This window comes from Diadema antillarum, unplaced genomic scaffold (genome assembly GCF_040938485.1).
Source record: "Diadema antillarum isolate AM-2024a unplaced genomic scaffold, OU_Dant_1.0 seq00000490_RagTag, whole genome shotgun sequence".
NCBI classification, from domain to species: Eukaryota; Metazoa; Echinodermata; class Echinoidea; order Diadematoida; family Diadematidae; genus Diadema; species Diadema antillarum.
This window is the reverse complement of record NW_027271451.1, coordinates 593,237-616,765: the sequence shown is the minus strand read 5'-3', so window position 1 is coordinate 616,765 and position 23,529 is coordinate 593,237. Positions and strand designations below refer to the sequence as shown.

At 37.4% G+C, this 23,529-nt stretch overlaps 1 protein-coding gene across 1 annotated transcript; it reads left to right on the top strand.

The window, feature by feature from the left end:
- The first annotated feature begins 1,510 nt into the window (after nt 1-1,510).
- On the top strand, nt 1,511-23,323 carry LOC139733760 (serine/threonine-protein kinase MAK-like). The gene is given in 14 exon segments (XM_071644565.1): nt 1,511-1,720; nt 8,680-8,734; nt 10,857-10,978; nt 11,841-11,920; nt 13,846-13,978; nt 14,636-14,807; nt 15,413-15,580; nt 16,440-16,802; nt 16,804-16,937; nt 19,110-19,246; nt 19,793-19,888; nt 20,600-20,701; nt 21,549-21,660; nt 22,292-23,323. Coding segments are annotated over 14 exon segments (1,794 nt in total). The 5' UTR covers nt 1,511-1,619; the 3' UTR covers nt 22,311-23,323.
- The last annotated feature ends 206 nt before the right edge of the window (nt 23,324-23,529 follow it).

Genomic DNA, 23,529 nt, shown 5'->3' with positions numbered 1-23,529 from the left:
TTTGCTCTGAAACTTCAAAGTGAAAAGCGAACAACAGCATTTGATAGCGCTAATCATGTAGGTCAAGTTTTTACGTGAATTTCATTATTAAATATTCATATCAAGCAAATAGAAATTACAGTGTAGGCGGTCGATGAGTAGTAGGTCCAACCATAAAGTGTAAAATGAAGAACAAAAAATGAATGTACATTTTATATTATTTGATATCTTGCTTTACTACACTGTATATCTGTGATGGTTTTCAGAAGGTCTGATTAAAGTCAGGAGGATGTACAAGGTATAAATTCCTGGGAGATAACCCTTTGCATACATACAATATAGTTTCCAACAGCTGTATACTTTGTATAGTGAGTCTGGGAAAGATTGTACCATACCTATAGATAGGAATTATGCTTTCTCGTATGAAAATAGTTCTAAGCAGGATTTTAAGTGTGTGTCCTATATGTGAACACAGAGAGAAAGTATACATATTCATTCATTCATTTATTTTATTTCCACATGGTCACTTGTTTCAGCCACAGGCTGTTCTTCAACAAGTCTGTGCTTCAACAAGTCTGTGCATCTTAATAAAAAAAAAAGTTACATCATGTAATACAAAAACATCATAATACACAAAGTCATACTGAAAAAGAGGAAGAAGAAGAAAAAGTAGAAGAAGAAAACACTTGCGCTTAAAGGCTACATATTATATTCTCTATTCCCTCTTTTCTCTGTGAACTTTGTGGCAATTCAGCAAGATTTTGTGTGGTTGCATCCATGAGTGTTTACTCAGCCTGTACACTGTATATTGACTGGACTGACATCTGTGCCAGATTGTTGGGTTGGTGATATCCCTGCAATGCTGTCTGCTACCTCTTGATGCACAGTAATGTTTTCCCTACTCTTTATTCCCATACAGATGGTAACATCATCACGGGGTCTCTGATCTCACAGGCGACATTCAGCAGTCTGCGATCATCTCAATATCCCTAGTATTCAAAAAGCAACTCTGGGAACCTAACCCTGCTGGCATTGCCGTCACCTGCAACAGCACATCAGTTGTCAACCCCCACATTTCCACCTCCAGTTAGACTAGAGGGGAAGGAGAGACCAGGCAAGAGAAAAAGAGATAGTGCTTTGTGTGTGTGCGCACTCAGCGCAGGAGACCATCCACCACCTCGGAGGAAACAACGCAGAATCCCTCGCCGTAGACCACCGCATTCGTGTAGTCTGAGATTGCGGGAGCCCTAGCATATAAAATCGATTGCTCTTTTCACGTCTGGCAGCCTCACCTCTTGCTGTAAAGCATCGCATGTTTGCCATTATTTGGGCATTTAAATACACAATCAACAGGGTGAATCTAAGGAAAAATCTATCACACCATACCCTCCGCAGGCAGGAAAATCCACACAATTGTATAAATTTTGCCGAAAGATCTTTATTTTGTTTTAAATGGTGTCTTGTTTCTACTGACACCAAAGTCAGCGAATTCTCTGGAAAAAACAAATTTTTTTGAATGACATCAGGAACCTGCCTTGCAATGTGCTAGATTGTGATGGCGTTGCACGTCAAACTTTTCAAGACATTTCAAGTTATTTCTGATTGGTCAGTAAAGAGGAGATAATCCAGCGGCATCCAAGATGAACCAGTACCAGATCACCAAGCAGCTTGGGGATGGCACATACGGGAGTGTCATCCTTGGAAGTCGACACGACAACGGGGAAAAGGTGGCCATCAAGAAGTAAGTACTGGTTAATATCACTTATTAATTATTATATTACTTATCAACACAAACTTCAAGACACCACAGTCAACAGCTGGTACCACTTTGACGCTTAAAGACCGAGTTACATGTTGGGATACCATGTAAATAGAGTGCAGGCCCAACTCCGATATCTTTCAGGAATCCCTGCAACAAATTGTAAACAGCTGTATCACTGATCCCTATGTGAGTACACACTCAGCTGATCAGAATTTTGACTGGAGTAGAATTTACTGATGAGCATAAATGCTTTGATGCATATATTCGCTGACAAGCAAATCTGGCCTGAGCTAGTGATGGTCTTCACAAAATATAGGCTCCACCGCGGTGGGCAACGAACGAATATCATTCAAATCAGCTGACCTTCTCTCACCGAGCAACCGGGTCTTCAAGACAGTCATTCTCAAGCACAGAAGATATACTGTACATTTTATAAGTATTGTAAGGTACAGGTCTCCATCTCTAACGATCAAATGCAAACTGTAGAGTAACCTCTGCCATTTTGCAATTTCTGTCAGTTACTGGTATTGGCCATACAAAACACTTTCTTCCCTCCTTCAAACAACATTTACAGTTTTCTGGGATATACAATTAATCTTGTATTTTATGCCATACAAGATCATACAAGAGTGCGCTAAACTTTAGGCAATTACATGTATCACGCAAAAGGCAGCTGGTGTGGTTGGTATGATGCACTCGTTTTCCTCTCCACAATTTCATTAAAGGACAAGTCCACCTTCATATACATTGAGAGAATGCAGCAATATTAGTAGAACACATCAGTGAAAGTTTGAGGAAAATTGGACAATCCGTTTAAAAGTTACAAATATTTTAAGTATCTGCGCAGTCACTGCTGGAAGAGAAGACTAAGACAGTGTATGATGTCACATGCGTACAACTATATAAGGAAAATAAAAAGAGAATTTCACAAAACTTTACTTTTTGAATAAAGTGCACATTTCTTCGACTTGCTGCTGACGTATGTTAAGGGTAATATTTTTCCCCCTGCCTTCTGAAAGAGAGAAGTCGAGTGTTCTTTTGTTATGTGAGAAAAATGGAAATATGTTGAATTTTCTTTATTCTTTCTTTAATCGTTGTACTCATGTGACATCACAAGCTATAGTAGTCTTTTCATCCAGCCGTGACTGAGCAGAAACTTCAAAAATTCATAACTTTTTAACGGATTGTCCGATTTTGCTCAAACTCTCACTGATGTGTTCTTCTAATATTGCTGCATTCACTCAACCCACATGTCTATGAAGGTGAACTTGTCCTTTCAATTCAATTCAATTCAATTCGTTTATTCATCTCATTTTCGGATAAAACAATACAACAGTATTGGATTTTACAATACACAAAAGGATAATCAATCATTTACATATAACAGTGAAAATGAAAAAAGAGAACTTGAGAAAAGCCAAAAGGCCTTGTGAAGTAAGTTCCCTTACGATTATTCACAAAATAATTGATTTTTAAGGTACAACGTGTAGACATGGACAGAAAACCAACAAATACAACAAAACATAACATAACAAAACAAAACAAAAACATAAGACAAATGATATGATAAATTGACTATGACTATGTGTGATTTGCTAGAAGGTATATTTTCAAAAATTTCTTAAATGAGGACAGGCTATTGCGTGAACAAATATCTCTAGGAATTGAATACCAGATTAACGGAAATTGGTGACGTACGGAGTTTGAAACCAGATTTGTTTTTACTACCCACATATGAAATCTATTGCAATTTCGTGTATTGTATTTATGAATTTCATTATTAGTTGAAAACATACATGAAATATTATGAGGTAACATATCTTTGAAATAATAAAATCCCAAAACAGCGGTATTATAAGTATACAAATCAAATATATTCAAAGTATTAAATTTACGAAAAAGAGGAGCCGAATGAGCAAGATAATGACTACCAGAGCATATTCGTAATGCTTTTTTCTGCAATTTATGTAAAACTTCTATCTTGGTTTTATTATATTTGCCCCATACAGATACACAATAATTAAGATACGGAAGCATAAATGTATTATACAGCAAAAAAAGTGCAAACTCTGGAAGAATATTTTTCAATCTATATAATATACCTATACATTTAGATACCTTATTTGCTACATTCGTTATATGTACATCCCAATGCATATTACTCTGAATATAAACACCAAGAAAATTTACCGAATCAACTTTCTTTAGAGGAACAGAATCAATAGAACATAACACATCATCAAAAATATAATTATCATCACAAACATTACGGTGAAATATAACATAATTTGTCTTAACAAAATTAACAATTAATTTATTTACTTTAAACCAATTACTAACTTTATCTAACTCCTGATTAACTTTAATCTCAATATCAATCAAACTTGGATGAGTATAAAACAAAGTAGTATCATCAGCATACATCACATACTTAAACATAGTAGAACTTTGAACAATATCATTAATATAAATCAAAAACAATAAAGGACCTAAAATAGAACCTTGCGGAACACCACGGGTTATTAATGAATAATTTGAGGAACAATTCTTAAATGATGTATATTGAAATCTATCAGACAAATAATTTTTAAACCAGAGTAAAGGTGTCCCACGTACCCCATAATGTTCTAACTTATATAAAAGAATAGTATTATCAACAACATCAAAAGCTTTTGACAAATCCATAAATATTCCAATAGCATATTTGTTAAGGGTTAGAGCAGAAATAATCTTATCTTGTAAATCTATAACAGCATGAGTGGTTGAATGATTTCGTCTGAAGCCATATTGACAATTAGAAAGTATATCAAATTTTATTAGAAAAGAATACAGACGGTTATATATACACTTTTCAAGTAGTTTTGATATGACAGGGAGAACTGATATAGGTCTATAGTTTTGTAATAAATGCGGGTCATCTTTCTTGTATATTGGAATAATTTTTGCAATTTTCAATTTTGTTGGGACATCACCAGAACTTAAAGACAAATTAAATATATAAACAAGAGGTTTAACAATAGAAAATATTATCTGTTTCAAAATATTACAACTTAGATTATCAAAACCACAAGAATACGTTGTTTTTAAAGCATTACAAATTTCCAAAAGTTCACTCTCTGTGGTAGGGTTAAAAAATAAAGAATGGAAAAAATCACATCGGAGATAATCTTTAAAATGCATATCAGAACTAGGTTTTGATAAAGATAATAATGTTTCATTACAAATATTTGTGAAATATGAATTAAAATTGTTTGCAATCATTTGAGAACCTGTTATTTTTTCGTCATTTCGTAGAAAAAATGTAGGCATTTCATTTGGTGATTTATTAAGCAGTGAATTTATAACAGACCAAGTTTTATTCACATTATTTCTATTTTCATTTAATTTACTACAATAAAATTTTTTCTTGGCGTGTCGTAATAAATTATTTACTTTATTCCTATAGTCTTTAAATGCTAGCTTTTAAATGCTAGCTCCTTTAAATTTTGATATTTGTCGATATTCAATTTGTGCGGACCAAATGGAAGCTATCTCACCCTTCCCCTCCCCCACCCCCCCCCCACAAAAAATAATAAAAGGGATACCAGCAAAATGAAAAGAAGAAATAAAGTAAATCTTATGTCTTAGATTTTCTGTTTAACAAGCTAGCACTAGCAATGTCGAGCCTTGTGAAAACTTGATTTTAAAAACTACAATTATCTACTATGTAAACATTGAATGCAAATTATACATGTTGACTTGAATGCACAGGTCTTCTCTTTGACTGAGCATACATGCTGTAACTTGCATGTTTCCATGTTCCTAATATGATTAACAAAAGAGACATGTATTGGAGAGAAACATGGAGGTTACATACATTGTACGTATGCTTGGTCTGCCACCAAGCCTACCATCCCCCCTCTTACAGTGTAAATGATTTATATTTTTATGGATACAATATTAAATTTTGATGCATACGCATCTTCCACCAGTGCCTCTGCAGTACGAACAGCCAACCTCAAAATTGTTTGTGCCATGGGCCCATGGCAACAACGAGACTGTTTGAATTGCCATCCATCTTCGAGAATGATTCCATAATGATTTTATGAAGTACTGAACCAGTGATTTATGGGGTCTATGCTTCATTTGACAACATACGTTTCCCATTTCATAAAGATGTTTGCATTGTCATCATATATGCAACAGTTCATTGCAGTTTCCAGGCGGTGGCCTAAATTCTCACGTCTAATTACAGTAATATTTTTTTTTCTGCTGCCAGAGCATGATGATAATGTACAGTTTAGATTTTCTAGTGTATAGAAAATGAATGGAGAATTATCCGCAACATGGCCCGGTCAGGAATGGCCCTCAAGTAATCACTATATTTTTGTGATTAAAAAAACCAAACAGAAATACAAGAAAACACACAAAACCCTGCCTCTGCAGTACGAACAGCCAACCTCAAAATTGTTTGTGCCATGGGCCCATGGCAACAACGAGACTGTTTGAATTGCCATCCATCTTCGAGAATGATTCCATAATGATTTTATGAAGTACTGAACCAGTGATTTATGGGGTCTATGCTTCATTTGACAACATACGTTTCCCATTTCATAAAGATGTTTGCATTGTCATCATATATGCAACAGTTCATTGCAGTTTCCAGGCGGTGGCCTAAATTCTCACGTCTAATTACAGTAGTCATATTTTTTTTTTCTGCTGCCAGAGCATGATGATAATCAAATGTACAGTTTAGATTTTCTAGTGTATAGAAAATGAATGGAGAATTATCCGCAACATGGCCCGGTCAGGAATGACCCTCAAGTAATCACTATATTTTTGTGATTAAAAAAAACAAACAGAAATACAAGAAAACACACAAAACCATGCCTTCATGTACTTGTCTTCTTCCTGGCCCAGTTTTCTTCATTTTTTTTTTCTTAGTTTATAAAAACTCTTACAAATTGTAGTTTTACTAGATTTTCTAGTGTATGGAAAATGAATGGAGAATTATCCGCAACATGGCCCGGTCAGGAATGGCCCTCAAGTAATCACTATATTTTTGTGATTAAAAAAAACAAACAGAAATACAAGAAAACACACAAAACCATGCCTTCATGTACTTGTCTTCTTCCTGGCCCAGTTTTCTTCATTTTTTTTTCTTAGTTTATAAAAACTCTTACAAATTGTAGTTTTACCATGAAAAGTACCAGTAACTTGAAATGAGAGTTTGTGAGCTCTTAAAGTCCTACTGTACCAATGTGTCAGACAGTTAGTCTTCCTGCAGGGATTTGTATATTTTCTCTCTACTTCGCCCTTAAAAAGTCGCTTTCTTACCTTCTTGCTGTTTTTCATTGTTTGTTTTGGTGGGAAAGAGGGCATGTGAAAGAACAGGTTGAAAAAATGGTTATTGTTTTGAAACATTCAACATTTCAGTGTCTAGTCAGACCAGTGGAAAGCGAAATTTGCAAATTAAAAACTGAAAGGCCTTAATTTACATTGCGTGCATAACCAGTAGCAATAGTTTCCACTTTTTATGGCCCCTTGCCTAATAGGTGAAAGCTTTCTGCAATAATTGGATCCTGTGAAGTTATTACACTCCACATAAAAATGATGAGCGTTCACCATACAGTCATAATTACATGCATTGATGGCACAGCTTACTCACATAATTGACTTCTCTAGATTGCAACCCTGACATCCCAGGCGAGCTTTTTAATATAGGTGCATGCAATCTAATACTTGCTGCTTTATCATAAATCGCTTGAAATCATTTTATCGCATCACAGTCTACTGAGCACTCCAGAGAACAGCAAAGCAGTTTCAAAAGCTGTGAATGCTTTGGTAAACCCCAAATCAGGCAGAAATTTGTGAATTTACATGATTTGAGAAGAGCTGTGCTGAAAGCAATCTAGCCGACATGTACATGTACACTGAGCAGTCATACTTTAGTTCCGCGTCGATGCATCCGTGTTTCTCATCGAACTGTGTCTGTGGGGAAGTTCTGTCTCCATAGTAACAGGGACGCCGTCTGTGTGTGTGCCTAGAAAGACAGTGCCCTGCAATGGGGCGCATTGTGTATAGTGTACATTGTATGTGTTGTCTTGACTTCCCTGCATTCTAAACACAATTGAAATGGATCCCTGATTGCTTTGTGACTGGTATGATTAAACTCCTTTCGCAACAATGGAATCGATAAACTTTTGATATCAATCTCTATAGGTAACCTGTAGTGTAGACAGTCAGTGAATGAGGACAAGAAGTTGTTATATTCTCCATTATGAATGAACCAATGAGCATTTAAAGACCATACACATTAATTTTTTTTTCACTGTATCCTCTTTCATTAATGCAAAGAACCATTCAGGTTTAATATCAACAACAACAACAATAAGAGATATAAGTGTACAACATCCATGTTGAACATTTCATTGTGCCATGAATAGCATAATACTGTACCTGTGTCCAAGTCAAATGTGTGGTTAAGAGTTTAAAGAAAAACCAGCAAATGAAATAAAAATAATGGTGTAAATCTCTGCAGTCTTTACAACAGGAATGAGAGCAGACTTTTCATCATGCCATGGAATCACAATTTGGGAGCATTCCATGTATGCACAGCACTTGTCTCAAAAGATGCTGACCACTAAATGCTTAATATTTCTACAGTACGTATGTTCCACTTGATATCTGTTAGAACTATGAAATATACTTTGTGTATCATATTTTGTTTTAATTTTTGTGAATTAATAACAGGTACAAGGATTGAATTTCTCTCAATGCATCTGTTTCCACAAGTGTGTCATCTTGCCTAATCATCCTCTAATATATTTTGCAGATGCTGTCATTTGTTTGTTTGTTTTTGAAAAAGTCTGAAGTATCTAATTGCTATACTTGCCTTCTATACATGTTTTTGAATTAATATCTAATTGCAACACTTGCTTTCTCTGTTGTATTTGCAGGATGAAGAAAAAGTTCTACTCATGGAATGAATGCATGGAATTGAGAGAAGTTAAGGTAAATGGATATGATTTGTCTGTTCGCCAACATCATTCTATGTTTACACCTACACAGAGAGAGAGAGAGAGAGAGAGAGGGAGAGGAGATGTCATGAAAGGATGGAAAGAAAGAATAATATCAATCAAATTTTCATTGATCACAGAATTGTTACTCAAAAATATTACTCAAAGGAGCAAGGTGTAGTAAAGATTGTTTCAACAACAGTTTTCTTTTTAGTCTTCAGTTCGTCTACTAACATGAATATAATTTTTATATCTTTTTTGTTCAAATTTTCACTCATGGTAAGATGAGTTGTATTCACATGGAAGAAGAGTGATGCCTTGCGTGTATTAGTCTTGGTGTACAATGTACATTGTAATTAGGAAATAAATGGGTATTGTTCCATCATGGTGACAGAAATGTATGTAAATGGTATTCACCAAGTAATATCTGCAATTGCACAGTATGCCACTTTGCACACAGACACACACACACACACACACACACTCGCACATGATACACACAAACCTACACGTACACACACTACAGTTGTATGTACATGCTGCCATGGAAGCATACATTTTGTAGCTGCTCCTGTGTAAACACAGCCAGCTGTTCCAAAAATGCCCTTGTTTATATTTCATTAATGGAGGCCGAGTGTAAACAGTGCAAGTTTATTCAATCAGTGCAGCATAAGAAAAAAAAAAGGTACTCATGTGCAATGTAGATCAATAAAGGAAGCAGATGTTTCAAGCAGCCATTTGTTTTTATTATACCATCGTGTGGATGGTAGGATTGGGCTTTCTGAGCGAGTTCAAAAAGTTGCTTGTTCACACAAACAGACAGTAAAGATATTGTAACATTAGAAAATTTGCGATATAACGCTGAAAGCTATCAAGCAGTTATGCCAAGAGCCGTTGAAAAAATAGGAGAATAATCACACACTGGAATGCAATGTTTCCAGCTGAACATGATGTTTGCTGACGGGCTCTGCAATGTGAACCTCATCGCAGAAAAAAGTGCGACTTGCATTCCATTTGATGTATGGATGAATCTCTATTATAATAGCCACAGACAGGCAGAATATAAATTGTAGGTGCCTGGTTAAAGGGTATTACTACCTGAAGTAACATTCATGGTTGCTTGTCTCCTTGAATGCAGCTGGTGTAAAGACTCTTGATGTTCAGTGAATGTTGCTTGAGCACACTTCACACAGAGTGCTTGTTGAGAATAGAGAACGATTCTGGAGCATGAAATCATCTACTTTCGAGTGTGGACATAGCGTATGTTCCCTGCTGCATAAAGGCACTCGAGTGGCTAATTGAAAACATTGGGCTGCTGCTTATCATTGTAATGAAGCCCTCTCAACAGACAACAGACCTGCTTAGCATTCCTTGCCAAATTCAATCTCTGTTGCCTGGCAACTGGACTATGGCATGCCCCGCTTACCCCCAGACAGCCCTGAAAACAAAACACAATTATGCCCACATTATGATGTGGAGGTGGGGGTGGGGGGCTATTATAGGGGATATAGGGAGAGGCTAGTTTAAAGGTGATATTCATCACCAGTGTCCTTCAGTTCTTCCTACATAAGATGTACAGATGTAAAGAGCTGCTTTTGTCCTCCTAAACTTTATTTTTGTAGTAGATGGTGCATAATTGGTCATATTGGTACAATATGCCTGAGATGAGTGATTTTAATTTTCAGTTGTTTTCTTCTCTGGTTGACATCAACAAAGGCAGTTTTATGAAGATTTAGGGACTTTACTCTTTGGATTTACTTTATGTATTCAGTTATAAAAACAAGATATTATTATCAGTCACCTGCTTCTATGCCACCATCAGCTTGCCTGGTGCTGATAAAGTGGCATAAATCAAATTACCAGTACTTAAAAGAAAGGACAATTTAGCTAGATAGTAAAATAATGTAACAAAAAACAGACAAAATATCACAACATTGTACAGACTTCATTCTTTTCTCATGTTAAAGCTGTAAGGAGCGATACAGGCATTTATCATTGAAAATTACAATGTAGAAGTTCCAAATCATTAATTGACGATCTAGAAAGAGAGACGCTTTTAAGATGCTTGTGCTGAGATTAAAATGTCGATTGTTTTTTATTTCCTCATTGTGCTGCAGTCACTAAAGAAGCTGAACCATGCCAACATCGTCAAACTGAAGGAGGTCATCCGGGAGGAAAACATTCTTTACTTTGTCTTTGAATACATGCAAGAGAACCTGTATGAACTCATGAAAGGAAGGTAAGACTGATACAAACCAAGAGTGGTATCATACTTTTCCTTTTAACAAGACTATGGGATTCACATTGCAGTGTGCATTTTGAAAAGTTACATCTTTTAGAGGAGGAAAGTGTTCTGCAGTAGGTTTCCCAGACATAGGCAAACAAAGAAACTAAAACAAGTATGTTGATGAATTTCATCAATCATTAACTTTGTAGATGGATGAAAATATGGGTACATGTAGATATTTACAAATAAATGAAAATTATGCTTAGATACACATACTTGTAGATAATTCAAGATACGAGATTCTGCAGTGGATCAAATCAATTTTTAAATTTATCTTGTCTTGCATTACATTGTATTTCCAGATGAAAGTAATACTTCTAGAATGCTGCTCTGTCATTTCTGGTGTGATGGTAGTCCTGTTTTAATCACAAAGTGATCTTAAAGGGATCGTATAGTTTTGGTTGAGACCTAATTTCAGGTTTCTAAAATTTTTTGGTGTGAAAATGAGAAACCTCTTATGAAATATGAAAGAGCATGTAATTCTATGAGGAATTCATATTCATTTGATGAAAATTGGTTTTGAAATGGCTGAGATATCCATAAAAGAGCGATTCTAATAAAGTGTGGGACCCACACTTTATTACGATCACTTTGTTTACTTTGTTTTTCGATGTTTCAGTCATTCCAAACCCGATTTTCATCAAATAAACTTTGAATTCCTCTCAGAATGGTATGTTCTGTACTATATCATTAGTGTTTTCTCAGTATCTTGCAAAAAGCTAAAAGCCCAATTCTCATCTCCACCAATACTGTACCATCCCTTTAATACTGTTGTTCTTCTATCTACATTGTATCCACTGTTTACTTCTTACAGAGATAGGTTATTACCAGAGCCAGTGATTAGGAACATTGTCTATCAGATCCTGCAGGGACTGGCCTACATCCACAAAAATGGTGAGTTTTTGTCAATTTCCCACATGTTGGGAGTTGTCTGAGTCTTCATCTTCATTGCTTATAGCAAAGGTCTTGAAACTTTTGATGTTGTACACGACAGATTCTCTTATTTTCAGTGGCAATTTTCATCTTCTTTTTTGGTCCATTTTGTTCTTTTGTTCTTCTCATTTTTTCTGTCCTTCAAAATACTGCATATGCCATATATTTCAAAGGGTTTTTGTCCCCGCCGAACGAGTTCGAGCAGGGGACTATGAAACGGGCTCCGTACGTGTGTGTGTCCGTCTGTCCGTGTGTCCGTCCGTGTGTCCGTCCGTGTGTCCGTCCGTGTGTCCGTCCGTGTGTCCGTGTGTGCGTCCGTGTGTGATCAAAATCTTCAATTTGCTACTTCTCTGTCATTTATGAGCCAATTTTGATTCTGTTTGCTTTATATGATAGCACTACATGGGAGCTTTGAAACTTCTACACAGAATTTCAGTCGTGACCTTTGACCTTGACCTTTGACCTATATTGTACATTTTGCTACAAAATGCTACTCCTTCGCCATTTCTAACCCGATTTCGATTCCGTTTGCTTTATATGATGGCACTAGGTGAGGGCTTCAAAACTTCTACACAGAATTTTGACCTTTGACTTCTTTGACCTTTGACCTTGATTTTTGACCTATATTGTACATTTTGCTACAAAATGCTACTCCTTCGCCATTTCTAACCCGATTTCGATTCCGTTTGCTTTATGTGATGGCACTAGGTGAGGGCTTCAAAACTTCTACACAGAATTTTGACCTTTGACTTCTTTGACCTTTGACCTTGATTTTTGACCTATATTGTACATTTTGCTACAAAATGCTACTCCTTCGCCATTTCTAACCCGATTTCGATTCCGTTTGCTTTATGTGATGGCACTAGGTGAGGGCTTCAAAACTTCTACACAGAATTTTGACCTTTGCCTTCTTTGACCTTTGACCTTGATTTTTGACCTATATTGTACATTTTGCTACAAAATGCTACTCCTTCGCCATTTCTAACCTGATTTCGATTCCGTTTGCTTTATGTGATGGCACTAGGTGAGGGCTTCAAAACTTCTACACAGAATTTCGACCTTTGCCTTCTTTGACCTTTGACCTTGATTTTTGACCTGTATTGTACATTGGCTACAAAATGCTACTCCTTCGCCATTTCTAACCCGATTTTGATTCCGTTTGCTTTATGTGATGGCACTAGGTGAGGGCTTCAAATCTTTACACAGAATTTTGACCTTTGCCTTCTTTGACCTTTGACCTTGATTTTTGACCTGTATTGTACATTGGCTATAAAATGCTACTCCTTCGCCATTTCTAACCCAATTTCGATTCCGTTTGCTTTATGTGATGGCACTAGGTGAGGGCTTCAAAACTTTTACACAGAATTTCGACCTTTGACTTCTTTGACCTTTGACCTTGATTTTTTACCTATATTGCACATTTTGCTACAAAATGCTACTTCCGGCGGGGACATATATTACGCACCGCGTAATTTCTACTTTTCCTTGTTTATTTTCGTGATATATTGGCAAGTTGCGAGCTATTTGTGAAATTAAGAAGATGCGAAAATGTTAACTCTGATCCCCACATGAATGCAACGTGAACACGAACATTTCTCCGTGCATTTGCTGTGCTCAATCACGTGATTGCAATTTAAAGGATTTCGCAAAATTTTCGGGAGGTGCTGATTCGCAAAAAAAAGAGATGATAAATAGTAAATAAAGAAAAGAAAAATCTCTATGGCGCATACAGTTACTGATTCATGATCAGTCATCCTACTTCAGTCAGAGTATGTAGCAAGTATTTTTGTATCTTTATCATACACATCATTGAAGTTTGTCTACCAGATGTGTGTGACGGCTCATATTTTAAGCATTGAAACATTGCACCCTTCTGTCACTTGTAGGGTTCTTTCATCGAGACATGAAGCCAGAAAACCTGCTGTGCAGCGGACCAGAGCTCATCAAGATTGCTGACTTTGGTCTGGCCAGGGAGACGAGATCAAGGCCTCCCTACACTGACTATGTGTCAACAAGATGGTAAGATTTGTTCCTTCCTACCTCAACCTTTTGTGTGAGATTATGTAACTAGGAAAAAACAAATTGATACAGTGTCCAAATATTAAAAGTGTTATAAGGTGTGCTGCTCTTGATGCGTTGTTTTGAATATCCTGTTTAGATTTCTAAATTTTTGTAGACAAACATACTATGAATTGAGCACAATTGAGTTAAATTGTGAATATAATTTTATGCATTTGTGTGTGTGTGTGTGTGTAGAATACTGTGCAGGTGAATATTTCTCATGTAGCTATTTTATTTAAGTTCCCCCCCCCCCCCCTTTGGAATGGTGATCTTATCGTTAGACTGCTGACATTAATATTTCTTAATATATTGTACTGTATTGTATTGAATTGTATTTATTTCCGCATAAAATCAACATAAAAAGTACTCAAACAATAATCATACATGTTAATTGAGATACGGCTGTATTGCCCTGCTCAGCTGTGCCTACAAGACACTGCTGTTCTACCGAGGGGTCCAGAAAATATTGAAGTGCAAGACTGTAAAGAACAGTATCATGATTTGTTTTTATGACTGAGCAGGAAGTACAACCTGTCATGTGACGTTTTGCAAAATGAATCATATTTACCCCTTTTGGTTTGACTAAAAACTTCTGTCGACATCATTTTTGTCCAGGTACCGGGCGCCAGAGGTTCTCTTGCGATCCACAAATTACAGCTCGCCCATTGATATGTGGGCGGTGGGCTGTATCATGTCCGAGCTCTACACACTGCGACCCTTGTTTCCTGGCAGCAGTGAGGTAGACGAGATCTTCAAGATCACAACGGTACTGGGCACACCGAAGAAGGTGAGATTCATCACATCCTTTTATGTAACTTCTTTACACAGAGTGCCCCAGTTGCTTGCTGTAAAATAACGAAGTTGACGATATTACATCATGGGTATGTGACTCTGGGCATATTTGAGCATCCTTACTTGAGGAAGTCCCAAACATCACCCTTTTGTGTCTTGATGGTGTGTAGGTCTGTTTATCATCACTTTCACTTTGTTTTGTATCATTCATTGCTAAGATATCTTTAAAGGTAGAGTAAAAGCTTTTCGTTATGCACCACTTCTCATTGCAGTACAAAATTAAAAGGGCCTCCAAATCACTACATCTATAATTTATCCTTAAATTGGCAGCATGTTGGAAGAGTAAAGTTCATGTTTCGGTCTCAAATTAGCTTACATTTGTTATTGCTTTGTTCTTGTCTTCAGTTTGAGTGACACTGACCAGTACCATTTACTCTTCCTCCAGTATGGGCTGTGAAGGTCAAATTCAGAGTTGCCAATTTAGTGAGCATAAGATAATAATTTCTGCAGCGCAATTACTGTACTACACCTGATAGGTTTAAGAATATTACGGGGCCGTTGACACCATTACTTGAAAAATGCCAATGTTTTCCCCGACAGGAGGACTGGGTGGAAGGGTACCGGCTTGCCTCCCAGATGAACTTCAAGTTCCCCCAGTGTGTGGCCATGCCCCTCAAGACCATCGTCCCCAATGCCAGCAACGAGGCTATCCAACTCATGAGGGACATGCTGCTTTGGGACCCCAAGAAGAGACCCACAGCGGCCCAGGTAAGTTTCACCCTCACCTTCATTTTCCTTTACTGCACTGTAAATTTTTAAGTGAAGGAAGGCTTTTGCATTCTTGGTGATGTCAACTGTTACTTTTTTGCACTATTTTGTACTGTGTTATTTTATTTTTATTTATTTATTTTTTTTTTTTTTTTTTTTGGGGGGGGGAATATACTGCAGGTGTCACAGAAATATTTGTCCTCAAATTGTGTTACTACATATGTCTGTTGCAGCAAAAGGTATAATACAGTTTTTCCAAAAAAAAAAATTGCCCTTTTAACCCTACTGCAATGCTGCTTGCATAAGGTTAGCATCTCCTCATCCAGTGGAAAGCATTTTGAGTGAAAATATGACAAAAGTTATGGCAGTGTGAGTGTCAGCCAGTCGGCCGTCATGGTTACATGGCATCTGAAAGAGGCAGTTTGTATGGTCATGGAGATTATCTTTTTGCTCAAGTACTTCACTGTATTTGAACTACATACAATGACAGCAGTACATTTTGTTTATTGAAAGTACCAGACTTTTCATGACTGCTCAGAGATTGTTTTTGAGATGTTCTTACGAAGTTCCTTTAGCAGTGATAAAGTGCCAGTACATACAAGATGAAAAGACAAAGATACAACTTTTATGTGAACAAAGAAAAGCAAAAGTACCACATGCAACCTTCAAGGGAAATACACAGAAGAATTGACTGTTCTTGTCTCTTCTGTACACCAGACCACATGATTTATCAACGTTGCCTTGATTTCACATTCCAAGCTAATTATGAGGGGCCTTAATAATACTTTTCAGCTCTTAAAATCCAACTCTATCATTGATCTTTCTATCTCTTGTCTACTCAACCCTTTTTGTGTTGTAGTGTCTCAAGTACAAATATTTTCAAGTCGGACAAAACCTGGGCGCAAAAGTCCCCCCAGCCCTCCAGCAGCAACAGAACCAGCGGCAAGCGGTCCATCAGAACTCTGCCAAGAGACACGTCTTACAGGAAAGGGAGCCCTCGCAGGTCTCACTGCCCAAGGCTGCCGCAGTACGGCAGGAAGCCCAGCCCAAGGACAGTATGGACGATTTTTTCGCCACGTTGGGCAAGCCAAAAGAACAGGAGCCCCCGAAGCCGGCAGTGCCCGCAAACGCCGGGAACAGGAGCGGCCGGAGAAAGTGGGAGACGGTCAAGAAAGTGGAGGACAGTTGGGACTTTGACCTGGACATGAGCCAGGGCTTTGGGGGGCGGAAGCAACGTCAAGCCTGCCAAGAAGTTGGGCGGGATAAACTCAAATGCCCTACCAACAATAGGAGGAGGAGGAGGAGCTGTGGGAAAGAAGGCACCTTTTGACTGGGATGATGATGATGACTTCTTGAGGTATGGAGCCACTCGCAGATCATAGTTTGCCTTGTTACTGGCAACTACACTTTGTCCCTTCTACACTACACGGTCATTCAGGCCGTTTATATCAAGAAATGTATGAACAACAAAAAAAAAAAGAAATATTGCATGTATTTTGCTCTACAGGCCTAAGAGAACCTATTAAGAAATAAAAAGTTAATACTTATTGTTGTGTATCATCATACTGTTCCCCCTAGTAAAGGCAAAATACTCTGTCCCTTGGATTTTACATAAAATGGAGGTCCATAAAAAGGAGTCACAACCCACACACGTAAAGAATCCCTCTTCATCCATTCATCGCAAAGAGCAGGGTGCATAACCCAGTGAAGTGGTGCCCCATGTACATACAACTGGTCCCCATGGAAGACCAGCTAGTGCAACTTAATATGGGCTATCCAGCCATCTCTTCACATAGAAAATGAAAGCAAACAAATCCCAGTCGGGCCCAAGTGAAGTTTGTTGGAAGTAAATCCATCTCACACCTACGTGGAGTTAATAAATTTTCCTGGCTTTCACCGAGATAGACACAATATCTCACACATTCATTTTAGCAGTTTTAGTAAACATGTGCAGATTTGTTGATACGATACATTGTATTATTGAAGAAAAAGAAGGGAATCACATGTGAGAGTGCATTTTTATGCCTCCGCAACGAAGTGGCCGGAGGCATTATGTTTTCGGGTCGTCCGTCCGTCCGTCCGTCCGTCCGTCCCGTTTTGTTTTTGTCGATATCTCAAGAACCGTGTGGTGGTTTTACATCAAACTTGGTATGAGGGTATATCCTTGGGGGATAATACTTTGTGTGGATTTTAGGGTCACAGGGTCAAAGGTCAAAGGTCACAGGTTTATTTTGTGAAAAAAAAATTGAAATTTCATGTTTTTCTCCATATCTCGCAAATGGTTCAAGGTATCTTCATGGAACTTAGTATATATGCTTGTACCGATGGGCAGTGATTATCTAGGGAAGTTGGGGGTCATGGGTCAAAGGTCAGGGGGTCAAAGGTCAAGGTCAACTCCTCAAAATATCACTACTTTCCTTAAAATGCAATAGGCTGAAGGTTTTTTTTTAAAACTTGATGTATGGCATGTATTACCCAATATATATTTTTTGGGAAGTTTCTTGCCAAAAGGTCAAAGGTCAAAAGGTAAAAGGTCAGTGAAAGTGCTAAATTGCACTTTTTCCTCCATATCTCGAAAGTAACTCAAGGTATCATCATGAAACTTACATATTTATGCATGTTCAACCTAACAGTGATTCTCTTTGGAACTGTGAGGTCAAAGGTCAAAGGCCAGGTTTAGATAATGCTATTTTCCCATTTGATACTGAAATTATACTTTTTCTCAATACCTTGAAAATTACTAAATGCATAAACTTATAAAAGGGTCAAAAGTCAAGTAAAAATCATCAGTTCCCCAAATACCTGCACTCTGACATTTTAATCATTCATCCAATTGAACCTAGTTCTAGGAAAGTGAACATTCAGCACATTTGTGTCAAACCTGTCATTTTAATATTTTGCCAATTGTGTGAAACTGTCATCACACATTGTCAAGACAGTGTACTATAGACCTATTAGGAGAACCATGCATTATGGCGGAGGCATATCAGTAGCCATAGCGATATATCTAGTTGGATGATGAATTGCAAATCTATAACAAGCAAATACCTCTAATGTAGCCTAGATTTCAGTAGAAATGTGATGTTACACCTCTCTGGGTTGGAATTCTCACTACTGTATTCACCGTTGGATGAGATATTTTGCCCAGTATGCTCTGCCTAACTCAGGTGTAGCTTGCAATGCTGGTGTAATGATAATGGCAGGACCCTCTAGGAGTGCAGTGTTAACACTGTAGAGCTACACTGTGGGAATAAGACCACATTAGAATTAATGTCTTTATTAACCCAACTCTAGAGCTATTTAGTTTGTTTTTTCTGTAGCTTTAAATAGTTCTGTTTCTATGAGAAAAGATTCATAGCCTCTTGTCATGCAGTTGACATCTAGTATTTGCAATCTGCTGCCTCTCAAAAAGTGATTTAGGACTCTGTGATATCTTTTGAAATAAATCCTTCAATTAAACATTTGATAATGATTATCAGATTTTGCTTTCATATTAAAATGTTAATTTCCTATTCCTTTTTCATTGCAGGAGTCCGCCAAAGAACAAGATGGGGTCGCTGTCTACCAGGAACCAAGCGGGCGTGGCACGAGTGGGGCTTGACTCGGGTCACTCCTCTGCCTCATCAGCAAAACAGTTCTATCTTGGCAAGGCGAGATACCTTCCTGGTGAGCTCATGTGGAATTTGATAAATGGTTGGGTTTTTTTTTATTTGTTTGTTGTTATATCTGTCTATCTGTCTGTCCATTTATTTGTTTTTTGTTTGTTTAATTGATTTGCTCATGTGGAAACAATTATACAGGTTATCTTTCAGTAAATATGAAACTTTTAAAACAAAGTACCGAGGGTACTACAGCGATGATCTGACATAGATTGACATGGGGTTGGGGGGGGGGGGGGGGGGGGAGGGAGTTATTCCTACCAAGACATCAGCTTTTGTATGACACTGCAAATGGTTCCTGCAAGACGCTTGATGGAAGTTTGCTGCTTAAGTTTGTTTTGTAATACCTTGTCCTACACAGATGAATTACAGCATGCATACACCTCAGTAGTGCCGACATCTGCACGTTTTATCCCATCTTGTGGCATCAACTTGACATTTATGATGATTTTAAGTTTGGGGAAGAAGGTAAGTTTATGATGGGAAAAAATAATAATACGGTGATTTTTCTTGTACAGTGTATGTGAAATGCATGGTTCCTTTTTTTCTCCAGGCATGAATGTAAAGAGTCCACGAAAGGATTCTGGTCATGGCTTGCCACCCCTTAACAAAGTGTCTTCAGGCAGTGCACACAGAAACAACATATTAGGTGAGTTCATTGAGATCCAAGGGGGGAGGGGGAAGGGAGGTGGGGGGTAGCGAGAGGGTGGGGAGGAGTTGGGATGTGGGTGTCTTCTCTTGTAGTCAGAAACAATTGGATGTCTGGCAGAGTACATACCTCTTCAGTGGACTGTATCAAATTACTCATTGCTGAAATATTCAGTTGAATGGTGCATGCATTCATGCAAAACTGATATGTGAGTTCAACGTTAGGGTGCCACTGCCAACTGAATCTCTTTATATCGAAGTCGTGAGAATAGAAGAATATCATGGCTCTTCCACACATAACTAGGCAGCATATTATGCTGTGTCTAAAACTGGGAGTTTTAATGCTAAGGTTATGTGAAAGCAGTCAAAGGGTCATTTGTTTGCAACAAATTAGTGATTTTTTCAAACTGATACATTTTCAGAGGCCATCTGAGTACGCTGAAAACCTGGTCTAAGCCAGAGGAATAAAAAACTTCAAAATAAGTACAAGGATTGTGGACCACCAGTGTCAATGTTATAGGGTAACAAGTACAGTTGCAGTTACAGCCAATAAGCTTTAAAAATTGCAGCTGTTGTTGTAATGAGTGCAATTAGTTGAATCCACTTGTGTTGCAAGGCTCTTCGGAGGCAGAGTTGTGGAGTAAATTATGACAGTTTATGGTGCGGTCATAAGTCAATTTTGGATCTTCAACTTCTTATTTCTTTGTAACAGGGTCAAAGTACACAAGAAGAACAGACAGTAACTATGGAGGTAGCTACATGCCCTCTTTTGGTGCCAAACAGGACAGTGCGACAAGAATTGGTGGTCTTAACGGTAAGAATTTCAGTTGTGTACAGACTCTTTCATGTGTGTCATGGCACAGTCAGTATGATTATTCATATTCTCCAAAACGGGGAAGAATTGTCAAAATCATATCAAAGGTACAAATGTTATCTGGTGAATGCCAATGTTGTATTCATTTCTTTCTCTTTATTTCTTTTTGTTCTAACATGTATGTGATATCTAGAAAGTGTCTTCTGGAAAGTAGCATCATGTTGTTAATGGTGAAGAATTTCACTTGTTGAAGACTAGCCCCAAGCATACTCGACAGATGTCTATGAGAAATATGTGTTATAGCAAAATCAGCATGTCCTCAATGAGTCGAATACATTATCTCTGTTTTCTTTCTTTTTTTTTCATTTGATTGAAACAGTGGTGGGGTCACCATATGATGTATTTCTTCCAGTGACATGGTGTGCAGTACACTGCTTTCCGAGACATGTCTTTTTCTCAATTTCTGTTACAACAAAACACTGATCATATTCCACCAGTAGTTTACATCCAGTAGAATTCAGTGCCGAATTAAATTTCAGTTTACTGATGCTAATTATGGACTGAAGTGAGCTGTGTCTCCATATCATGAAGGCAGGTAAATTGGGAGTTTTTGTCATCATCCATTCTTTTCTCTCTTTTCTTTCATAGTTTCATTGAACTTATTGCCTTTTAGCACACCATATCAGACCATCTACTGAATGCTGCATTTGTCTAAGAATTGTAGGTGACATACCAGCTGGGATAGAACACACGCTAATACACTTAGGCTTGGATATAACATTAATTTCCCTACAGTCTGATGTCGACATGTAAATTAAGTGAGGAATTCTTGTTTTTTATTCAACAGACCCAAGCTCTTGGAAGACAAGGCAGACTGGGGTGACCTCAACGTTCTCAGGGGCACGGAACAACGGCCTTCGGGCGCAGCCTGTTCATGGGCGAACAGACTGGACATCAAAGTAAGTTTCTGCAGCGATGCTTTGCTTTAGGTATACAGTGTCTTTCTCGATGACAGCTCCACTATGCTTGATTATGACTTTCTTGTGCTGACAGACATGCAGCATGGATGCAACTTTATGGCAAAAATATGAAGTCATGTTTTCATTTTTTTTGTATCTTCATTTAGCAATAAGATAATTCATTTGTGTACTATGTAGAGGTGTGAAGTGTGCAGATTTGTGATTGTGTCGGCTTTTCATGACATTAGGCTGGTTTTTATTCAGTCAGCAAAGACGCAAAATACCTGTTACTTCTTTTTCAGGTCCGAGCAAATTGAAACATAAGCAGTGGCAATTATCCTATATCATATTCAAATCAAAGAATACATTGTGGTGTTTTTGTTGGAAATTAATCACATAGAATTATGTTGCTGAGGTTTTCTTATGTTGTTCATTTGTTGAGTTTCATTTCTTTGTCATGATTGTGATTTAAACTTTTCAGTTCATTCAGTTCCTTCTTCAGAACTTTTCTAGACATTTGAAGTTGAAATGTGGCAACAATAATTGCATTTTTTTTTATATTAAATCGAAAACTTCTCCATGGCCTTTTTTAATGAGAATTTTCTATCTCTTTTTCTCGTTCTCTCTACAGATATGGTGGTGTACGATAGTGCCTCTGATACTATTCAAGTACCACAAAAGAATGTGCAATCATCCATGTGAATAATAGCTCTCGATTATAACCAGATGGACACTGCTTCGTCACTCAAATCCTGTCATCACCCTTGATAGCGTACAGACATACACGTATGATGTCTTCGTATGGCACCATCACGGAGGAATTACAAACTGCCTTTCATCGCTATTGGAGAACACCACGTGAAATCAGTGATGACTTCTGATGTTTGTGTATCTGGAAATACTGACATTTTTTACAGTGATGGAACCATCACCCATCCTGAAATTTGAAAATGGAGAAATATTATTAGCAAATTTGTGTTTTTCTTCTGCTAGATACAGTACTTCGTTCTCTCATTTATTGATGAGAAACCATGCAGTCCTGATGTATTCATTCAGTCATGTTTTCTAATTGTAGTTTTGTTACAATCACATGTATATATGTATGAAATAGTTGTAGTCTAACATTAAGAATTTTTCAGAAATTTCTGTGCATAATGTGTCATCAAAGTAAAAAAAAAAAGGAAAGAAACAAAGAAGAGTTTGCCCTTGATTGGTCACATGAATGACAGGAACATACTTTCTCATTGCCTGAACAAAAGTGTAGAGGGTGTGTTCTAGATTTCTGTGTACACTGTAAGTCTCTGTACATCTTTACAAATGCCTTGAAATGTTAAGTGATGTGAATGACTCACTGTGGACAATTTGAGAGGGGATGGAATCGTATGCCATTGCTCTCCAATACAGGTGACACAAAACTGAAATTGGTATTTCTATTATTAAAGAAAAAAGGGAAACAAGTTTTAGTAATAATAATTTGCCAAGCAGTTTTGGCTACAATAGCAATTATATTGACAGAAATTTTGTAGTGTGAATATTTTTTAGGTGTTCAAATGGTTTCTTTGTCAAATTCTCAGTGAGGCCATGATTTTTTTCACCAAGCAGAATCAAGCAAATATTATAGAACATGCTGAAGGTCATGTATGATATGAGCTATCATCACAGGTATGGGTACAGAGTATGAGTAAGATTTAATTTACTAGAGAAATAAATTGCAGTGAATTCGGGAAAAAAATGAATATCGTGATATTGGTATTCACACTGATTTTCCAATTTCAATTGGCCTTCCTGACAACACAATTAGACCTTCTTCCACTTGATCCGTAGAGGGAGTGTATTTTTGCAATAATCTTACCAGGATTTTCTGCAATC